The sequence below is a fragment of the Erythrolamprus reginae genome, chromosome 1 (genome assembly GCF_031021105.1).
Source record: "Erythrolamprus reginae isolate rEryReg1 chromosome 1, rEryReg1.hap1, whole genome shotgun sequence".
Taxonomy (NCBI): Eukaryota; Metazoa; Chordata; class Lepidosauria; order Squamata; family Dipsadidae; genus Erythrolamprus; species Erythrolamprus reginae.
In genome coordinates this window covers 115,292,650-115,313,864 of record NC_091950.1, presented here as the reverse complement: position 1 = coordinate 115,313,864, position 21,215 = coordinate 115,292,650, and the positions used below count along the sequence as shown (strand labels likewise).

The 21,215-nt window shown below is 39.6% G+C and overlaps 1 protein-coding gene across 3 annotated transcripts in view; it reads left to right on the top strand.

Annotated features, from left to right (window-relative positions):
• Positions 1-21,215, top strand: part of DCDC1 (doublecortin domain containing 1) — a 315,249-nt gene that overhangs the window by 246,885 nt on the left and 47,149 nt on the right. For all 3 annotated transcript variants that reach the window (XM_070762118.1, XM_070762110.1, XM_070762129.1), the window contains 3 exons: positions 4,348-4,471; positions 6,871-7,052; positions 17,426-17,536. In XM_070762118.1, the coding sequence (XP_070618219.1) occupies positions 4,348-4,471; positions 6,871-7,052; positions 17,426-17,536 (417 nt within the window). The remainder of the gene's footprint in view (positions 1-4,347; positions 4,472-6,870; positions 7,053-17,425; positions 17,537-21,215) is intronic.

Below are 21,215 nucleotides of genomic sequence, written 5' to 3'. Positions count from 1 at the left end.
CTTGCAGGACCTGTGGAGGTAGCAAAATTGTTCCCGTGTTTCGGTGAGGTTTTACTTGCGGCTCCATGCACGATTTTGCTATCTCCACAGGTGCAACAGCAAAATCGCGCTGGTCCCACAAGAATTTATGAGCCGTGGCAGTGAGCGCAATTTAGCGTTTTGGCTTGTAGCCCACCGCTGGCAACTATATTAGGAAAGTTTGCAAAAATAAAAAACAAGGCCTCTCTCTATCCAAAAATTGGGAACTGGACTCTTTCCTTTACTGCTAGTTATGTTTATTTTACAGGTGTATGGTCAGACATAGCAAATTCAAGATATTCCCTGCATGTGGTAGAATTCATTAATGTTGAGAAAAACATACTTTTTAGGCAAAAAATTTGCATTGAACATAGTGTGTGGTGTATTGCTGAATCAATGTGCAAAGAGGAGTACTGTTAATATTCCTCAAGTTTATACAAAGTGTAAAATACATCTTGGCTTCATCTGAAATCTAGGAGTATATTAAGTGAGCACGCTTGACTATTACTCAAACAGTAGTATTTTTTTTCTATTGTGCACCTACAGCACAATGGAGCCAGATGTGTCACATGCAAGCCACACCCACCCCAACTCTGAAGGGAGAAACATCATTACAGCCGTGACCTACAAGATTTGTTGTTTGGTCTGACTCATATTTGGTTTCAGGTGTAAATGCAAGACTGAACATACTTCTTACTCTTAGAGATGGATGTACTTGGTTTCCATTTTTCCTTTCCTTTTTTTTTACAATAGGAAAAGGATTTAAAATCATACCTATTAATTATGGAGTTAGAAAGTCTGTCATAATTGGTTTTAGCCTACTATTGAACTTTGCATGTATTCTTGAAAAACAGAGATTTGATAGCTGTTGGGGGCATTATAAAATCTACATTACCTCTTTGAAGGCCATCAAGGTAAAAGCAATTGTATTAGAAACTGTTCTGCAATAAAAAGAAAATGAAATAAGGTAGATAGGATTAAATGTAATGTAGCTCTGAAAATGCGATTCTCAATTGAGCTTCCATGAACCGCTGTTTCCACCTAGTGGCTGCAGATGAGAAATATTGTAATTTAAATTAGAGATACTGTAGTATTGAAAGCTGAGGCAGACCCCCACACACAGAGACACCACCACCACCAATGAAATGCTGTAAGGGCAGAATGCATTTAGGCACTTATACAGTCATTATTTTGCTACCTATTAGTGCCAATGCAGTTCAGAGATTGTCAGCTTTTCATTTATAAAACACAGTTTTCAGAAGGCTTGAACTTGGTTATTAAAAATCATACTGTGGTTGAAATCTGGCAGCTTAATAGCACTTTCAGGGAAAACCATGTGGTGTACACTGCAGATTTTCATTACAAATAATGCACAAGACCTGGCAGAATCTTGACAGGCTTCACAGATGCAACTGGATCCCAAACTGCCTCTTGCTCAAGTGAATAGCAATCACGCTTTCCCTCTTAAACAGGATTGCAAATTTCTGAAAAAAGAAAAAAAATGTATTTAAAAGAGGATTAAACTAAAGTAGGCACACTTTAGATGGACTGAATGCATCAGGAAACCTGGTTAGAACATCTGTAGCTTATCTTTTTTTAAAAAAAAAATTATTCACAAATAGAAAAACAATACAATTCAAAAAGAACAATAAACGATTATTACAAACATATAATTAGAAGAAAGAAAGAAAAAGGACGGGGAGGGAAAAAAAGAGAAAAATCTGGCAAAAGAAAAGAAAGGGAAACGAGAAAGAGGGACAGAGAGACAAAGAGAGAAAAGAAAATAGAAGAAAAAAGAAAAAGAAAATAGAAAAAGAAAGGAAAATGGTTACATAGTACGTCATTTTCATTTTGTTTGCGTTCCTGCTGAATCAAGAAACAAGCTCTATGCATCTCCTTATTGCTTTATCTAATCCATATATCAATTATTTACATTTTCATTGTGTTATTTATAATTATCAATTATATTCATATATTATTTACTTATTTATTGGTTATTTCTTCTGGTTTCAAGCCATTCATAAAGATTTTCCCAAATTGTGTAAAAGTCTTTCTCTTGTTTATTTTGTAGTTTAAAAGTGAGCCTGGACATTTCAGCACAGTCCATAAGTTTATTTATAATCATGTTGTCTGTTGGGAGGTTATTATCTTTCCACATTTGTGCGTGGGCTAATCTCGCTGCAGTTATTATATGGATGATCAGGTAGTATTTTGATTTTACCTATCGCCCTCTAACAAGCCCTAGAAGATAGGTCTCTGGTTTCAATTCCAAATCATATTGCAGTATATCTTTTATCCATCCTTTGATTTTCAGCCAATGATTACATGCCTAGGGGCATAGCCACCACAGGTGGTAATAAGTTCCAAATTCTTTTTTACATTTCCAGCATATAGGATTTATATTAGGATAGATCTTAGCCAGCCTGGCGGGAGCATAATGTCTTCGGTAAAACATCTTATAGAGATTTTCCTTATATGGTACCGATAATGTTAATTTATAGTTTTCTTTCCACTGTTTTATCCATTCTTCTAAATGAATTGGGTACCCAAAATTCTTCATCCATGCCAACATGCTGCCTTTTACCGTTTCTTCTAAGTTATCAAATTTTATTAAATAATTGTACATCTTTGTTATAAATTTACTGGGTGGGCCTAATAAAATTTTATCAATTATGTTTAATTTAGGGCTTATACCATATTATTTAGAATCAATTTTGTATCTGTTTTGAAGTTGTAGATATGGAAACCAATCTATATGCTTCCCTTCAGCTTCTAAAGTTTGTCTAGATTTAAGCTTACCTTCCTTATCTAATAGTTCGTCATATGTTCTCACTTTAGTATTTCCAGGACATTCGGGTATATCAAGGCTTCCATAAGGAATAGCCGCCTTGGTATTTCTATGAAGTGTTTATTTTTAATTGTCCTCATGAATAGTAAGTATCTCTTATTGCGTGTTTTTGAAATTGTGTGTGTTTGATATCCTTCTTGTAAATTATAACCTTCTAGTTTAAGAATTCTTTGATTATAATCCATTCCTTAATCCATAATAGGCTGGCTGAATAGTAGTAAGTTTCAAGATAAGGTGTCTACATTTTTAGAATTTTATTTAAAAAAGTAATTTGGTATTATCAGTTTGTAAAAGGAAATTATAAAGAACTGAACAGGATCCAAGTGATGTGGAGTAAACTGATTTACAATAATGTGATCAAAAGAGTATTGATTTCAAGCACTCTAGATAAGAAATTCATTTCCTTGTTCTTGTTAAATGAGCAGAAAATAGAATTACTATTCCAGAATAGGAATATGTTAGTAGTTAAGAAACTGAATGTCATCTCTTTCTTGTATCAATAATTTATATAAACAGTTTTCCTATTTGCACTTAGTATCTGTTGTGTATATTTTTTGTATATATTTTTGTATATATTATATACGATTGTGTATAATAAAAAAACACTATATTTCATGTTATGTTATATTGTACTTTATTGTCATATAGGCCATTTTCTTTAAAAATATAATTTTGAAGATTTATATGTAGGTTTTTTTTATTATAAGATGCATATTTATTTATTTATTTATTTATTTATTTATTTATTTATTTATTTATTTATTTATTTATTTATTTATTTATTTATTTATTCAATTTTTATGCTGCCCTTCTCCTTAGACTCAGGGCAGTTTACAACATGTTAGCAATAGCACTTTTTAACAGAGCCAGCATATCATGTATTACTATATATATATGTAACATATTTTTGCTGATAATGAAAAGGAAGACAGACTAGTATAGATGTATTTTGATCTTATTATACTCTCATCAGATAGCCAGACCCTTACTGGGATTTGAACCTGCAGAGGTTGCCTTGTAAGGCAGCGGCTTTAGCCTTTAGGCCACAGACTCTCCTCCTCTCAACTTGTTCCAGGGAAGAGATATATGCTTTTTCTTCTTCTGTCGAATCAGCCTGGTATACCCAAATATGGGAGGAGCATAATTAAATATGCTATGAATCAACTATTGTGGAGTCGTATATCTGGTAATAGCACAAGCCATTTAAACAAAACATTGGAAAAGAACAATCCAAATTTATAGAAAATATTAGGAAGGAATACATCAAAATAATATTGATATAAGTTGAAATTATGGTAAACTGACAGAGCAGGAATAACAAACTGAAAAACATTACAAACTAAATAGAGTGAGAAGTTTTTAAAAGAACTGTTTGACAAAGGGGAGGATAATTTAACTTCCCAAGTTACTACTAATCAGAAACATATTAGTGAAAAAAACAACTGAACCTTCTCATAAGAAAATGGACCTTTCTCTTTCAGATGGGCAATTAAACATGAAGGAACAAATAAGCCCGGTCAATGGAAACAATCAAAAGTGGAAAATTCTTTATGGAATAAATTGACCTATATGTGGCCTGTACTTCCAAATGGAGAATTAAACCAGGTAATTTCTTAGGGCGGGGAAGGGAGGGAGTAGACAATTAGACAAAAATGCATGTCCAAGACATAAATAGTTACACACATAGACTCTAACCATATAGATAATGAGTAGTGATGGATGATTAAAAAGTATGAAATATAAATAAAGTAAACCATCATCATCATCATCATCATCATCATCATCATCATCCTATAAATTGCATAATGCGTAATTCTTGAAATCACAGAAGGTTTCAGCAGAAAAGCTCCATAGGAATCATTTCCCCAAGCCACTTGACACTAGAATGCAGACTTTGGGTCACATTAAAAACTGTCACAATTGCTGCATAAGTTTTGAAGTGATTTGCAATGCAATCTAAGGAATTGTTCCATACGGTTAATATAAATTGCTGTCCATCAAAATACAGCAATGGCTATTCATCTTTCATTATTACCTTTCTTAAAACCCTATCCTGTTTTTCATTGCTGATTATGAATTCTTAAAGCTATTAGATGTGTACAAAGTAATAATTTACAGTGTATCTGTTTTGTAATTTTTTAGCTTTGTACTGCATTCTGGAAAACCTATTTCTGTGCACGAGCGCGCGCGCGCGCACACACACACACACACACACACACAGTGTAGGGCTACTAAAATTTTTACTACCTCACTGTGACCATGGTTTATGCAGGACGCCCTGCATTTTCTTTCAACATCTTTCAGTGCAAATTGGTTGCTCTGGGGTGGAGCTCCATTTTCGCTACCCTACTGCGTTTCCCCCATCTGGGCAGCAGCCTACCCCTGCATATATACAAATCAATGTACATGGGACAAGTTCTATTGTTAGGTAAAGTGAGCCATTTAGGAGAGCAGTAGTACTAACATAGGCAATTGCTAAGGAGGTGGAATGTTGAGGTCATCAACTGATATGATGATGGAAGGTTGGGGACTCTCTAGATTCCAACTCTTTCCTTAAGGCTTGGGGAATGCTGTGAGCTGGTGAGGAGGCTTCTTCTCTTCAATGGAAACACATGTAGACCAAAGAAAAGAAGCCTCTTTTCTTTGGTCTACATGAGCTTCCAGGGAAATTTTGTCTGGGGTAGGGAAGGTCAATTGGGATCTAATGGGATTAGATAGAGAAAAGAATTGGGTTTGATCTTTGCATGATAAACAATAAAGTAAAGAATTATTTTGGAGTCAATTTTATTTCTTTGACATGAAGTATAAATAAAGTTATATAATGAAGTTATAAATCTGTTTATATTTTTGTGCTCACACCCAGCAATCTAGATGACACCAATTCATATTTTATGACACAGAACTCAAATATTTCATTCATAATTAAACCTATACATTCATCCCTCTGAATGTTTTCATCATATCCACTCCACAGTACCAGACTACCTTTATTTATATTTATTACATTCCTCCCCATTGTCTTAATTTTACAGCATATAGTTCTATTTTCCTTTTCCATTAATTAATTCTGGCTCTTTATCATTTAGTCCTTTTGCATTCCAAGTCAAAATCTTTCGAATGTTATGATCATCACCAGAAGGGCCCATAAGTATTGACCTCTGTCACAATCACAAGTTCAATAAGACTTTGATATACTGTTTTACAACAAGTATTGATTTGTCATTCTTAATTATACCTGCGCTAGATGCAAGATTCCCTACTACTGTAACATTAAGAGAAACTTTGATCAATTTTGGCATATTTAGTGAGCAGCATATCATGTACAGAATTAAATTCCAGTTTCCCAGGTGACCTGGTTTTTTCTTTATCTCATTTGTGAAGACATTCTCCTGTTGTAAAAGCCTAAGCTAGCAGCACTGATATCCAGAAGGGTTTTCTCCTATATATGCAGCACAATGTGGTACCTTCACTTTGTTATCAGAAAGGGGCATGTTACCTCACTTGAAACATTACTGAAGCAAAGCATCCTTTCAAAGCTTTTCACAAACTTAGTAACTTCTGTTGATTAGTTTTGGGAAGCAAAAGATCTTATATGTCTGAAGTTATGGTTTAATGCTTTTGGTTTTATTTTATCTAATAATTCAAACAATAGAATCCAGTAGTTTCATCTGTTGCTTTCAAATATACATGTAAGGAACCATAACATTCTGCCTCACAGTATCTCCCCAAGGCAGACGGTAATCTATGTAACTATTCAGCTCTCTGTGAATTTTAAAAGAACTATGAAATGTTTGAACTTTTAATTATTCATGGCTGAGACCTATCTGCAGAAGATTTGGTGTAGTGTATTTGCTGGCAATGTTACTTTTGCTATTCTTGGACTTCTCAACCTATATTCTAATTCCTTGTGAAGAGCTCTTTGTTTCCAAGAAGTTGAATTATTAAGTTGGATTTTTATAATACATGACCTTACAATACCACAATATTTATTTTTGTGCTGAAAGGCTTTCGACTGGCCCATTGAAGGTCTGCTGATTCCAAACAGCCCTCCACTAAAGAAGCTTGCTGTTCGGAAGCCAGAGATCAACATCCCTTTGAGACTGAAAGTTTTGAGAAATGGCGAGCCAGACAAAAATAAGGCCCTCTCTGTTCTTGGACTTGACTCTGCATTTGTGATAAGAAAACAGTAAGAATATAATGTTTCTTTATCTTATATGCATATAAATGCCCTTATGTGTAGAAATTAAAATCATTGTTATATGAACTTAGAGAGTAATTGTACCTTTTCATTCACCTCCTTTTCTTTAAAAAAGTGAAATCTCTGAAATATTTTTCAAAAAATAATTATTGTTTTGCAGTAATGAGAAAAATATGCATCCGGACACAAGCTAGCCTTCCATCTTGATCAGAAACATAATAATTCATATGCAATATTGTCACCGTTTAAGGCAAATTATAGCAAACCTGTGCCCACATATATTTATATGTATCTCCATTTTAAGAGACTGGTTTAGAAATGCACAGTAACTCTTGTCCCAATGAAGAAGCTGTAGTGTACAATGGTTTGAATGCAGTAGTGGTGGCTAATACTGCCAGCTGCCAGCAGTTTGGCAGTTCAGTTCTCATCAGTTCAAGGTTGACTTGGCTTTCCATTCTTTCGAGGTTGGTAAAATGAGGACCCAGATTGTTGGGGGAAATATACTGACTGTTAACTACGTAAAGAGGTCGGTAAAGCATTTTGAATCAGTATATATTGCTATTGCTGGAGATATTATGTTGAATAATATTGAACAGAGTTTTGTTCATCCTGATTAATCTTGACCATCATTGCTTTAATTCAGTAAAGGAGAATATTTGTAGGTTAAGATTGACATGAGGGGTCCTTGACTTCTAAAGCCCTAGCAGTGCACTGGAGCCTCAGCTCACATGGTCTCAATTACCTGGCCCAGGAGCAGCCCACCATTTTTTCATCTACCAATTGCAGTGGCTATTTTGGATCCTTCTTTACATAAGGCATAGTGTGGTCTCCATTTTGTGGCATCCTTTCAACTGAACCCACTTGTAGTGGCCATCTTGTGACCTTCTTTTCAATTTAAATAGCTCCAGTGGCCATTTTGTGGCTCCTCAGAGGCCTTTTTCTTTTCAAAGCCACCTGTGCGACTGAAATTACTATGGCACAGAGAAATCCCTCTGACAAACCTGGGGGCAAGAAGTGGCATAACACCAACTGCCCCACCCCAAAAGATTATCTCCCCACTACTTCCAGCAATCTAGGGGATAAACCCTCTCATCACTCCTACAGCTCCAAGGCCACAGAGTGGGTTGAGCTCTGTAGGGACAAGGTCCTGGAGAAAATTTGCAAGACGAGGCTTCCCTGGACAGGGGTCTTCCCTCTAGGGTCCTGAGGCTGACCAGGTGGCTTCTCACCCATTGTCAGAGCTTCTGTCTCTGGACAATCCAGCCCTATATAAGGGCTCTACAGACCCATAGGGGTCAACTGGCCTCTTCCAGTCCTCAGGCCCCTGAGGCTACCCATGATCTCAGAGGTCCAATCAACAGGGCCCCCAGGCCCTTTTGCACAGGTCTTCTTAGATCCAACCAATTTGCAGACCCTGATGGCGGCAGCGGTACAGCAGGACCTAGCTGCATGTCTTCAATCTTTGGGTGGTTCCCTTCTGCTTGGCTGTCAGAAGACTCTGCTCAGACCTCACAACAATGGTCATCCTCACAGCCCTGAGCACCACTCCAGGGAGACAGATCTCGACAATCAGGCCATGCTTGACTTCGATGGTGGGGACTATGCCCTCTCAGAGAATATGCCCCAGGATCAGCAGCCCTCCTCAGCCCTTTTTCCCCTGGGACTTTTCAAGTCTCTACTTTACAAGGCCTGATCTGAGGGCTTGGGCAGCTCGTCATTTCTCTGCCATCGATTCTCCATCTCTGCACATTGACCCGCTGTTTGCTAAGTTCACTCCAGAGGTAGACTTAGTTCCAGCACTACAGCTTTTCTTAGACAATGTCAAAAGGCAGTGGGAATCCCCGGCACTGGGCCCTACAGCTTCCTCCCTCAACCACAAGTACTAGTAGCCTAATGTTGCTTATTAAACATTAGCAAACTTTGTAAGAAAAATAAACTGAGAGAAAACAGATAAAGGCAAGCAAAAGTATGGAAAGAGAGAAAATTGACAGTAGTTTCCAGAGCTACCAGAAACAAACAGTAGGTACAGTCCCAAAGGCCCTTAATCTTGATAGTCTTAATTCTTCTACAAATAAGAGTAGAAGTGAAAAGTAGGATATAAGGTGATCTCTAATTTGGTGGAGATGACATACCCATTTTACTTACATTTTTTGTTTCTCTCAATTCTTTCTTCCATTGATCATTTTCCTCCAAGATACAGCATTTATTTTTATTAGAAAATTAGTTTTTTGTTAATTAATTTTCAATCCTGCTGACTCTTCGTATTCCTCTATATATTTAATTTATGTCCTGATTCCATAGGTTCTTCTAAGAAAAATACCAAGTTCTCGGCAAATGCCTTCAATTTATACTTCTTGTTCCTGCATTCAGAGTATAAGACACACTTGAATTTTCAGCCTCTTTTAGGAAGGAAAAAGGTGTGTCTTATACTCCGAAAAATACGGTATTTGAAACAGACTTTTTTGTATGTGGATATTCAGCAATCACCATTTTTTATGCTTGTGTCAAAATGGCTAAATCGTTTTTTTCTAATGAAAAAAGTTATTTTTTCTTACAAGAATATACACAAAACTTTTATATTTTTAAACAACCCTTCCTTTTTACTGTTTTTCTATAAGTAAAGTGATTATAATTATTACAGAACTTTTCATGTTTAAAAGCTTTTGTTTGTCTACAGTATAGCTCAACAAACTTTGCAAAATTAACTACCTGGAGATTTTTACAATTTGTTCACTATCTCCTTCCTTGATTCATAAAAATTCTCATTATGGTTTTGATATATTTACTAATTATTTACCTCTCAGCTTGCTTTAGCCTAGAGTGGAGAATATTGGAGAGTAAGATAATTCTTTCCCTTTTGGAATTCCTGTTGATTATATTAATTATGTTGAAGACTATGTCTCTGTTATTCCAAAAATGACAATTAGAAGATTTGAATTAAAAGCTGAACAGTTAAAAATACTTTTCTTAAACATTTTTAAAAATTGATCAACCATAATTAGTGTGTATTTATGCAGGCATATACAGGTGAGATTAGATAAAAAGAAACAGCTTTCCATCATAATTTAGTTTTAGAACTAAATAGTAATAAAAGAACAATAAGATCTTTAATAAAGACTGATAAGATATTTTAAATGAAACATTTCAAATTGAACACAACCTTTAACTACAGTAGTAATGTATTGAAGTCTCTAATATATAACGTAGCTGATCTAGTTCAAAAATATCATACTGTAATGCTTATTTCACACTTTTTCAACCCAATTGTCTGCATGGTTTTTCTTTTCTTTTATTAAAATATGAATGAAGGATACTGGGGATAAAATGTTCAAAATTTTAGCCTTCCAGAAATATTTGGGAATTATGTTTCTAAAAGTTTATCTAAAGATAAAGAATTTAACTTAAAACCATTTTGTTTGCCTTTTTGTGCAATAATATCTGCAATCCTTTATTGAACCCATTTCTATACGAAATCTTTAATTTCTAGTGGGACAGAATATTGTATAACATCATACATATAATATACTTTTATATTGTCTGATATTATTGCTTTTACATCTTCACTTTATAATAGAGAACTGTGAATATTCATATATCAGTGAAAAGCTTTGATGTAAAGAATAAGTTAAATACCTCATTTCTCACATTGTTAGCAAAGATGTCACCTTTTAACCTTTCTTTTTTAGCTTTTTAGAACATCTGATGCTTTTTTTATAATGGTTTAATATTACTTTTTCAGATTGATTAAATACACTTCATACATCGCTGAACAATGAGTAGCATTCAGATAGGCTGTCCGCTGAGCTGCCTGCAAAAGTGATACAGTTAAAAAAATAATCTTCAAAGTAAAGTCAAGCCTGAAATTGAAATCTTTGACGCATACATCTCATAATTAGTTCTCTCCCTGCCAGATCTAAAATGTGAATATGCTGTTCTTAAATTTATTCAGATCTTTTTACACAGAAATTTAATGAATGGTATAAGCTTTTAAAGTTTTTTTTCTGTAGATCTAAGGCAAGATCTAAAGTTTTGCAAACTACTTTTTATAACATTTTGAATTTCCATGTTTGGTCATCTAAAACCTACCCCCCACCCACCTCATGATTGATAACATGAAGAAAACTGTTCCTGCAGCTGGATTTAATAGTTGCATAGCTACATACATGAAACCATTGTGAAGCTACAACGAGACCTTTCCCCTACCATCACTATAGCCACAGCTAAGAAGCTGTTAATATTGTTACTACTTCTCTGCTCTTGGTAAATTTGATCTTGAGTTTGAAGAGAATTATGATAAAAAATGTTCTTCTATCTTATTCACAATATTCCAATAAGTTTCTTTTAAATTCAAAAAGTTTCCCATCTCTTTGATGGATGTAAATGTCATAAGTATCACATATCACATATGTATATATTTGATTTATTTAGTTTGCATACAGAATCTAGGATTCAAACAGCTGCTCTGGCAATTAAAGCTCTTGATCAATGCAGTTGAATTTGAGCCTTTTTGGATGCTTTACAATACGGAGAACTGTTTGGTGAGAGCCACAAGTTCAAATTCCTCTTCAGCAGGAGGAAGGAGGAGTCTGATTCTTTGGATTCCAGTAGATAATATACACATAGATAAAAAGTTTCTACAAAACCTTTGCCAGACCCATCCTAGACTACTGCTCATCTGTCTGGAACCCATACCACATCTCAGACATCAACATTCAGTTTTATATTTATAGGTTTTTTAAAATTTGATAAATTTAGATATTTTTCTTATTGTATTTTAATAATCAAGTTAATCTATTTTAATTATTACTAATTTAATCTTAATATTATTGGGGGGTTTCTTAATGAATGGATGACTGGGGTGTATGTAATATTGTGCATAGGATGAATGATTGGTGTGACTGTGATGGTTGGAGTGGGTGGGGTTGTGGTATGCATGAGATGAATGAAAATAGTATGAACGACAGATTTGGCCCACCTGACGCTCGGGAGACAGGAGAGGAAGGGGCACTGATCTCTGGGGTGGCAGAGGGTCGGAATATTCCAGTGTTGCTGGGGAGAGGCAGATATGGCGGGGGCCACAGAGTTAGCCGTTCCAGGGGAACGGGGGATCGTTGCTTAATAACGATCCCTTGTTCTGGCTCTGTGAGCCCAATCTTGGGTACTGGTGATGAATGTAACTCTGGCCCTGGGCTCAGGTTGCTGCTACTCAATGCCAGGTCGGTGGTAAATAAAGCTCTCCTCATCCGGGATTTGATCCTGGATGAGGAGGCCGACCTGGCATGTATTACTGAAACCTGGCTGGGCCCAGAGGGGGGTGTTCCTCTCTCTGAAATCTGCCCAGCTGGATTTCAGATATGGCATCAACCTCGACCCCAGGGAAGGGGGGGAGGAGTGGCTATTATAGCCAGGGAGAGCCTTTGCCTACGTAGACTCATTGCTCCGGAAATTGCGGGTTGCGAGTCTCTCTTGATGAAGTTGGACTTAGGGGTTCAGGTGGGCTTATTTCTCACGTACCTGCCTCCCAGCTGCGTGTCAAAAGCCCTGCCTGTGCTACTCGAGGAGGTAGCCGGGTTGGCGGTGGAGGTCCCCGGACTCATTGTCCTGGGGGACTTCAACCTGCCGTCACTCGGCGAAACCTCTGGGCTGGCACAGGAGTTCATGGCCACCATGACAGCCATGGACCTGACTCAAGTAGTACAGGGTCCGACTCACGAGGGAGGACACGCACCTGACATGGTATTCCTTTCCGAGCAATTGAGTAATGGTCTGAGACTAAGGGGCTTAGAAACATTGCCTTTGTCATGGTCAGACCATTTCCTACTACGGCTTGACTTCCTGGCTCCAATCCTTCCCCGCAGGGAGGCGGAACCAATTAAGATGTTCCGCCCCAGACGCCTGATGGACCCAGAGGGCTTCCAGACGGCGCTTGGGGTTATTCCAGAGGCATTCGTCCACAATTCGGCGGAGTCTCTTGCGGAGGCCTGGAATACGGCTGCTGCGGAGGCTCTCGACCGGATTGCGCCCTTGCGACCTCTCCGCGGCGCTAGACCCTGTAGAGCCCCATGGTTCAACGAGGAGCTCCGGGAGTTGAAACGCCAAAAGAGACGTCTAGAGAAGCGATGGAGGAAGAGTAGGTCTGAATCCGATCGAACACTTGTAAGAGCTTTTATTAAGACTTACAAAGTGGCGCTCAAGGCGGCAAGATGTGCGTACCATGCCGCCTTGATTGCATCAGCGGAATCCCGCCCGGCCGCTCTGTTTAGGGTGACCCGCTCCCTTCTTAACCAGGGGGGAGTTGGGGAGCCCTTGCAGAGTAGTGCCGAGGATTTTAACACGTTTTTCGCTGATAAAGTCGCTCAGATCCGGGCCAATCTCGACTCCAATTGTAAGACAGAGTCGACTGACAACGAGTCAGTCGAGGTGACTGGGGCACGTACTTGTCCACCTGTCTGGGAAGAGTTTGATCTGGTGACACCTGATGAAGTGGACAAGGCCATTGGAGCTGTGAGTTCCGCCACCTGTTTACTGGATCCGTGTCCCTCCTGGTTGGTTTCGGCCAGCAGGGAGGTGACACGGAGCTGGGCCCAGGAGATTACCAACGCTTCCTTGGGGAGGGGAGTTTTTCCATCACTCTATAAAGAAGCGCTCGTGCGCCCCCTCCTCAAGAAGCCCTCCCTGGACCCAGCCGTACTTAATAACTATCGTCCAGTCTCCAACCTTCCCTTTATGGGGAAGGTTGTTGAGAAGATGGTGGCACTCCAGCTCCAGCGGTCCTTGGAAGAAGCCGATTATCTAGGTCCCCAGCAGTCGGGTTTCAGGCCCGGTTACAGCACAGAAACCGCTTTGGTCGCGTTGATGGATGATCTCTGGCGGGCCCGGGACAGGGGTTTATCCTCTGTCCTGGTGCTCCTTGACCTCTCAGCGGCTTTCGATACCATCGACCATGGTATCCTTCTGCACAGGCTGGAGGGGTTGGGGGTGGGAGGCACTGTTCTCCAGTGGTTCTCCTCCTACCTCTCTGGCCGGTCACAGTCGGTGTTAGTGGGGGGTCAGAGGTCGGCTCCTAGGTTTCTCCCTTGTGGGGTGCCTCAGGGGTCGGTCCTCTCCCCCCTGCTATTCAACATCTACATGAAACCGCTGGGCGAGATCATCCAAGGACATGGGGTGAGGTATCATCAATATGCGGATGATACCCAGCTTTACATCTCCACCCCATGCCCAGTCAACGAAGCGGTGGAAGTGATGTGCCGGTGCCTGGAGGCTGTTGGGGCCTGGATGGGTGTCAACAGACTCAAGCTCAACCCGGATAAGACGGAGTGGCTGTGGGTTTTGCCTCCCAAGGACAATTCCATCTGTCCGTCCATTACCCTGGGGGGGGAATTATTGACCCCCTCAGAGAGGGTCCGCAACTTGGGCGTCCTCCTCGATCCACAGCTCACATTAGAAAACCATCTCTCAGCTGTGGCGAGGGGGGCGTTTGCCCAGGTTCGCCTGGTGCACCAGTTGCGGCCCTATCTGGACCGGGACTCATTGCTCACAGTCACTCATGCCCTCATCACCTCGAGGTTCGACTACTGTAATGCTCTCTACATGGGGCTACCTTTGAAAAGTGTTCGGAAACTTCAGATCGTGCAGAATGCAGCTGCGAGAGCAGTCATGGGCTTACCCAGGTATGCCCATGTTTCACCATCACTCCGCAGTCTGCATTGGCTGCCGATCAGTTTCCGGTCACAATTCAAAGTGTTGGTTATGACCTTTAAAGCCCTTCATGGCATCGGACCAGAATATCTCTGAGACCGCCTTCTGCCGCACGAATCCCAGCGACCGATTAGGTCCCACAGAGTTGGCCTCCTCCGGGTCCCATCAACTAAACAATGTCGGTTGGCGGGCCCCAGGGGGAGAGCCTTCTCTGTGGCGGCACCGACTCTCTGGAACCAACTCCCCCCGGAGATCAGAACTGCCCCTACTCTTCCTGCCTTCCGTAAACTTCTCAAAACCCACCTTTGCCGTCAGGCATGGGGAAACTGAACATCTCCCCCTGGGCCCGCTGAATTTATGCATGGTATGCTTGTGTGTGTGTATGTTAGTATAGGGTTTTTTAAAAACTTTTCATATTTTAATTAATTGGATTATGTATTGGATTGTTTTTTTCACTTGTTGTGAGCCGCCCCGAGTCTTCGGAGAGGGGCGGCATACAAATCCAAATAATAAATAAATAATAATAATAAACATCCTTGAAAATGTCCAAAGATATTTCACCAGAAGAGCCCTTCACTCCTCCACTCGAAACAGAATATCCTATGGAAATAGACTAACATTCCTGGGCCTAGAAAGCCTATTACTACGGCGCCTAAAACACGATTTGAGTATTGCCCACAAGATCATATGCTGCAACGTCCTAACGGTCAATGACTACTTCAGCTTCAACCGCAACAACACAAGAGCACGCAACAGATTCAAACTTAATACGAACCGCTCCAAACTTGACTGTAAAAATATGATTTCAACAATCGAGTTATCGAAGTGTGGAACTCATTACCGGACTCAATTGTGTCAACCCTTAACCCCCAACATTTCTCCCTTAGACTCTCCACGATTGACCTCTCCAGGTTCCTAAGAGGCCAGTAAGGGGCGTACATAAGTACACTGGTGTGCCTTTCGTCCCCTGTCCAATTGTCTTTCCTTTCTCTCACTTATCATATATATTCTCTTCCTTTCATATATCCTCTCCTCTAAGTTCACTTTTACCCTTATATATATTACCACATGTCTATTTTTCTTCCTATGTTTTTGTGTATTGGACAAATGAATAAATAAATAAACATTGGCAACTTTAGAATGTGTGGATATCACCAGTAGTGGGTTTCACTTACCTTCACTATTGGTTCAGAACTGTGAATGTGTGTCTGTGCATGCTTGCTTCGCTTGCATGTAGCACTTCTGAACATGTGCAGAATCTTCTGCGCATGCACAGATTGTCCGTGATGATGTTTGGGAGGGTGGGCTGAACTTTCCACCACCATCGCTACCTGTTTGCCTGAACTGGGGTAAACCGATAGCAACCCACCAGTGATGGGTCCTACGGGTATGGTCAGGTATGCAGTACCAGTAGCAAAATTTTGGGGGGTTTTTTCTTCCCTTCTGGGCTCTAGGTATGTTTTTCCTATCACAGTAAATGAGGTTGAATGTGTGTAGTTTTAGAAGAGCTGTGCGTGCGTGTGTGTACATACATTTTATATAGTAGATAATCAGGAGTGGGCTACTGCCCGGACAGGGGGGAACACAGTGGGGTAGCGAAAATATAGCTCCACCCCCAGAACACCCAATTTGCACTGAAAGATGTTGAAACAAAATGCATAAGCCACGCCCACAGTGTGGTAGTGAAAATTTTGGTACCCCATCACTGCAAACCACCACTGGATGTCACTTTCCAGAACCAGTCCCCAACAAGTCTTTCTGGATGGGGCATTCTAGGAATTCCAGTACAAATCTTGAAGTTGCTAAGGCTAAGAAACAGATATAGATACAAACAATGAGTCTGTATGATGCATGCTTCTGTGAGCATTCAATTAAAAATAACACTAATGAAGTTTCAATAATGAAGTAGGTGCAGAAAAGGGGAGGAATTATATGATATCATTCTTCTAGTGGTTTGTTTGAATGCATATTTAATTGATTATCTATTTTTGCCTCTCTCTCTTCTTTCTAACATTAAAAAATACTCTTCTTGACAGTGCTAAAATAGCAATAACAGAATTCTTCTTAATAGCTTTTAGCCAAGTTACTAACTTTTTACCTGAGAATGCAATTTCTGAAATGCTTTTGGGTGGGGAACTAGATTAGTAGCTTTTCGAAAAAGCTCACTTGCTGCATCAGCTATTACCCTTGATGTCTTGTTATCAGGACTGTATTTTTCTCACTTATAAAGAATGTGATTGAAAGCCATTCCTATAGTAATTTAGTTATATAAGACAATTGAAAAGAGTCCCCAACCCAATTCATTCTTATATAATCGATTTGTTTTAATCTAAAACAATGCTTAGGTTATGCTTTTCAGGTTTTCAGATATTCCTAGAGGCACCATTCAGTGGATATGTAAGTGCCTGATATTTTGTTGTTTGAATTTCTATTAATTTCAGATGATGCTTGTGTAGCTCCCATGGGTGAAGGTGAATGGAGTTCATATTGCGATGTCAATTCTTTTTCTAATATAAAACAAGTATCAGTCTTAGGTATTTCCAGTGATGCTAATAACATGATATGACCTAATTTTGTATTTATATTTTTATATATTTATTCACAATAAATTTTAAAAGTTATTTGGATTTCCTGTTTATATGAGATATAATGATTTACTTTAGAAATGTTGACACAGAAAAAACCCAAAAACCAAAGGGACATCAGAAGTTGTACACTGATACAAATTCAGAAAAGGAATCACATAACACAGAATTTCAGCAATTTCTTGAAAGGTAAATATGCCTGTAGTATTAAAACCTGTCATTTTCCATTTGATTGTGACACATATGGTTTTTAGTGGCCTGGCATGGCTGTTGTTTTGTTGGTGTAAGTCAGCAATGGAATGAGAAAAGGGGAGAAATAGCTCAATTCTGGTCTTGAAGAGCAACTCTGCTGTCACAAGGACTGATGAGCTGACCTGACTGCTAGCTGGGCCATGTTGGGGGAAGATGTAGAGATTGCAGTCCTATTGGCCCAGCCTGGTGTATACTATAGGTGTTGGGTTTAAAGCCCAGAGAGACACCTGCCTCCTCAGTTGCAGCGTATATGACCTACATTTAGAAAAAGAGAAGCACAGGAGACAAAGTCTGTACAACAGGATAGTTAGAGAGGGAAATTAATCATGAAGAGCAATTGTTGATTCCTGATCTGGAAGTGAGAAACAAGATCCTTCAGTGGCTTCTCTGGAAAAAGGGAACAAAAGACCCAGAGGAACAAAGCTCCACCCAAATAGTAAGGATGAAGCTGGAAGGATGGAGGTGGCATCTTCACATAAGACCCAAAATGGAAAGGAGGAGATTGTCAGACATTGGCATAGCCATAGTCTCTGAGAAAGGACTAGGAAAAAGACCCTAAGAGAGGTTCTTCCAGTGATGGGCTCCTGCAGGTAGGGTCAGGTACACAGAACCGGTAGAAAAATTTTGAATCTGTGGTAAGCACCCTACAGTATAAATCCAGTCCATTCCTTTTATTTTATTTATTTATTTATTTATTCATTCATTCATTCATTCATTCATTCATTCATTCATTCAGTCCAATACACAATAGAAGAGAATAGACATGAAGTATTATATATAAAGAGAAGATATACAAAATTGAGGAGAAGATATATGAAGGAAGAAAAAATATATGATATGTGAGATAAGGACATACAATTGGACAGGGGACGAAAGGCAGGCTAGTGCACTTATGTACACCCTTACTGACCTCTTAAGAACCTGGAGAGGTCAATCGTGCATAGTCTAAGGGAGAAATATTGGGGGTTAGGGGTTGACACTACTGAGTCCGGTAATGAGTTCCACGCTTCGACAACTCGATTGCTAAAGTCATATTTTTTACAGTCAAGCTTGGAGCGATTAATATTAAGTTTGAATTTGTTGCATGCTCTTGTGTTGTTGCGGTTGAAGCTGAAGTAGTCATTGACAGGCAGGATGTTGCAGCATATGATTTTGTGGGCAATACTTAGATCGTGTTTTAGGCATCGTAGTTCTAAGCTTTCAAGACCAAGGATTGATAGTCTGCTTTCGTAGGACATTCTGTTTCGAGTGAAGGAGTGAAGGGCTCTTCTGGTGAAGTATCTTTGGACATTTTCTAGGGTGTTGATGTCTGAGATGTGGTATGGGTTCTCTCTCTTCTTCATAAATACCCCAAAAGGGGGAGGAAGCAAGATTGCTAGAAGGAAATATTTCCAGGAGGGAGACATATGAAGAAATATTACACCAGGATTGTGTTGTACAATTCTGTTGCAAATAGTTTCACTATAAATAGTAAAAAGCATTAAAACCTCCTCTGTCTTATTTTCTGTCTGTTTTCATTCTTGCAAAGCATAATACACCCCCAGTTCAAAAAGAATCCTGTGACATTGTGGCATTGATATTCACGATTACTATATTAGAACGATGAGGGACCATTAAAATTATTTAATTTCACTTACTGAATAGGCTATCCAAGTTTTTATCTTGATTGCTTGTCATTATTCAATCTTATCAGATTTCATTGCACCTTTAGAGAGCTGAAAGTTAGTCATTGATGCTTGAAATATAAGCTTAGGTTTTCCCAAAGGTGCTTTACCAAGGTTTTTCTTTGCTTTTCTTTAAAGACAGTTTGATTCTCATCCACTTCTGAAGAAGTTTCGTGGATGAGAAGTGAAACGAGAACCATAACCTGGAGGACCGAGAATCTACAGAGACATAAACCTAGGTCACTTCTACACATAGCCAGTGTTTTATTGTTCTCTCCAACTCACCAAAATAAAAATGCTAACAACAACAACAACCCTGAAAACTGAACAAATGTTCAATCAATGGGCCATATTTTTGTTCATATTTAATATAGGTTTTTTTAAAAATATTGTACAGTCTGAGTTAATTACATGTCCCTTACTTAGGAATTTTCAAAATATCCCAGCAATTGAAATGAGGGAGACCTACAAGGACATTATAAAGGCATTTTAAATATACAGTGGTCTCTTGACTTTCGCAGGGGGTATGTTCCAAGACCCCCCTTGAAAGTCAAATTTCCGTGAAGTAGAGACACTCCCTTCCTTCCTTCCTTCCTTCCTTCCTTCCTTCCTTCCTTCCTGCCTGCCTGCCTGCCTGCCTGCCTTCCTTCCTTCCTTCCTTCCTCCCTCCCTCCCTCCCTCCCTCCCTCCCCTCCTCCATTCCTGGTTTTACTTACCCCCAGAACCAGCAGGGGCAATGGGTGGCAAGCTGGGGGCTTTGCTGCGCTCACTGCTGGTGTCTCCCATGGCAGCGGCAGCAGCACTGATGCTCAGGGTCAGGGCAGGGGGAAGGGGAAGCTCAAGGCAAGAGGGATCCATGCCAGGACTCAAAGCCGGGATTCCAGGCTGGTCAGTTGGGAGGCCAGATGCTACCACTAAGGGAGATGGCTTAGGTGGCAGTAAGCGACAGCAGCGGAAAAAGAGGCAGCCACACCCTTTGGTGCTTGAGGTGACACTGAGGCTACCAGAGGGTTGTGACGGGCCCACAGCAAGCCATCCCCACAATTAGTGCGCGCCCCCTTGACCCAATAATGGCCTCAGCTCCTCCACTCTCAGGAGAGTTAGTGGTCTTGTCCGCCCGCAAGGCTTGGGTTCAAGTGGAGTGTACCAACGCTCTGAGAATTAAAGGAGAGCAATCGGGAGGCTGGGGCAGAAGTGGACCTTTTTATTTAAAGAAGCAGGATGGCTGGGGTGGGGGGAGAAAAAGAATTAAAACGCACAGTATTGTACATTGGGTGGCCATGGGAAAACCCGTGGTTTTCAAAAAAATCATGGAGTATTTTTTCCATTAATATTTTTTTAAAACCCGTGGTATAGCCTTTCTGCGAAAGTCGGACCCGCGAAAGTCAAGGGACCACTGTATACTGCATTTTTAAAAATGTGTAAAAGCATGGAAGGTGAACCCTTAAAGCGAGAGGAGAGTGTGGCCTAAGCCTAAATTCTGGCAGATGAGTTAAGGTGAAGCAGAAGTTCCCACTCACAGAAGCTACCACTCTCATTCTACCTGAGCGCGTTCATAATTTCCTATCATCTTCAAATACAGTTTCAAAGAAATGAATCAGTTTGGCAGCAAACAAAGATGATCATATGGGTTTACAAGAGTGATTTGGTGTATCCTATGGGTATTCAAAGTTCTCCCAAGCTTTTAGGCCCTTCATTAAGATACTATGCTTCTGTTTTCTGGAGATGGCAACAATGGCAACTTCTTATTAATTGACAACTATTAGCTACAGTAGGATGTCTGCACAAATACTGAATAGAAAAATAGGCTTGTATTAAAATGCCATCATTCAATACGGCAATATAGCTTTAGAAGCAAGAGCTATATAGCAAACATCAACATCTTCAGTGTTTTATTCACAAATACATGGTACCATTTGGCAGAAGAGCAAATGCTCTTTGAAACTGTGCTT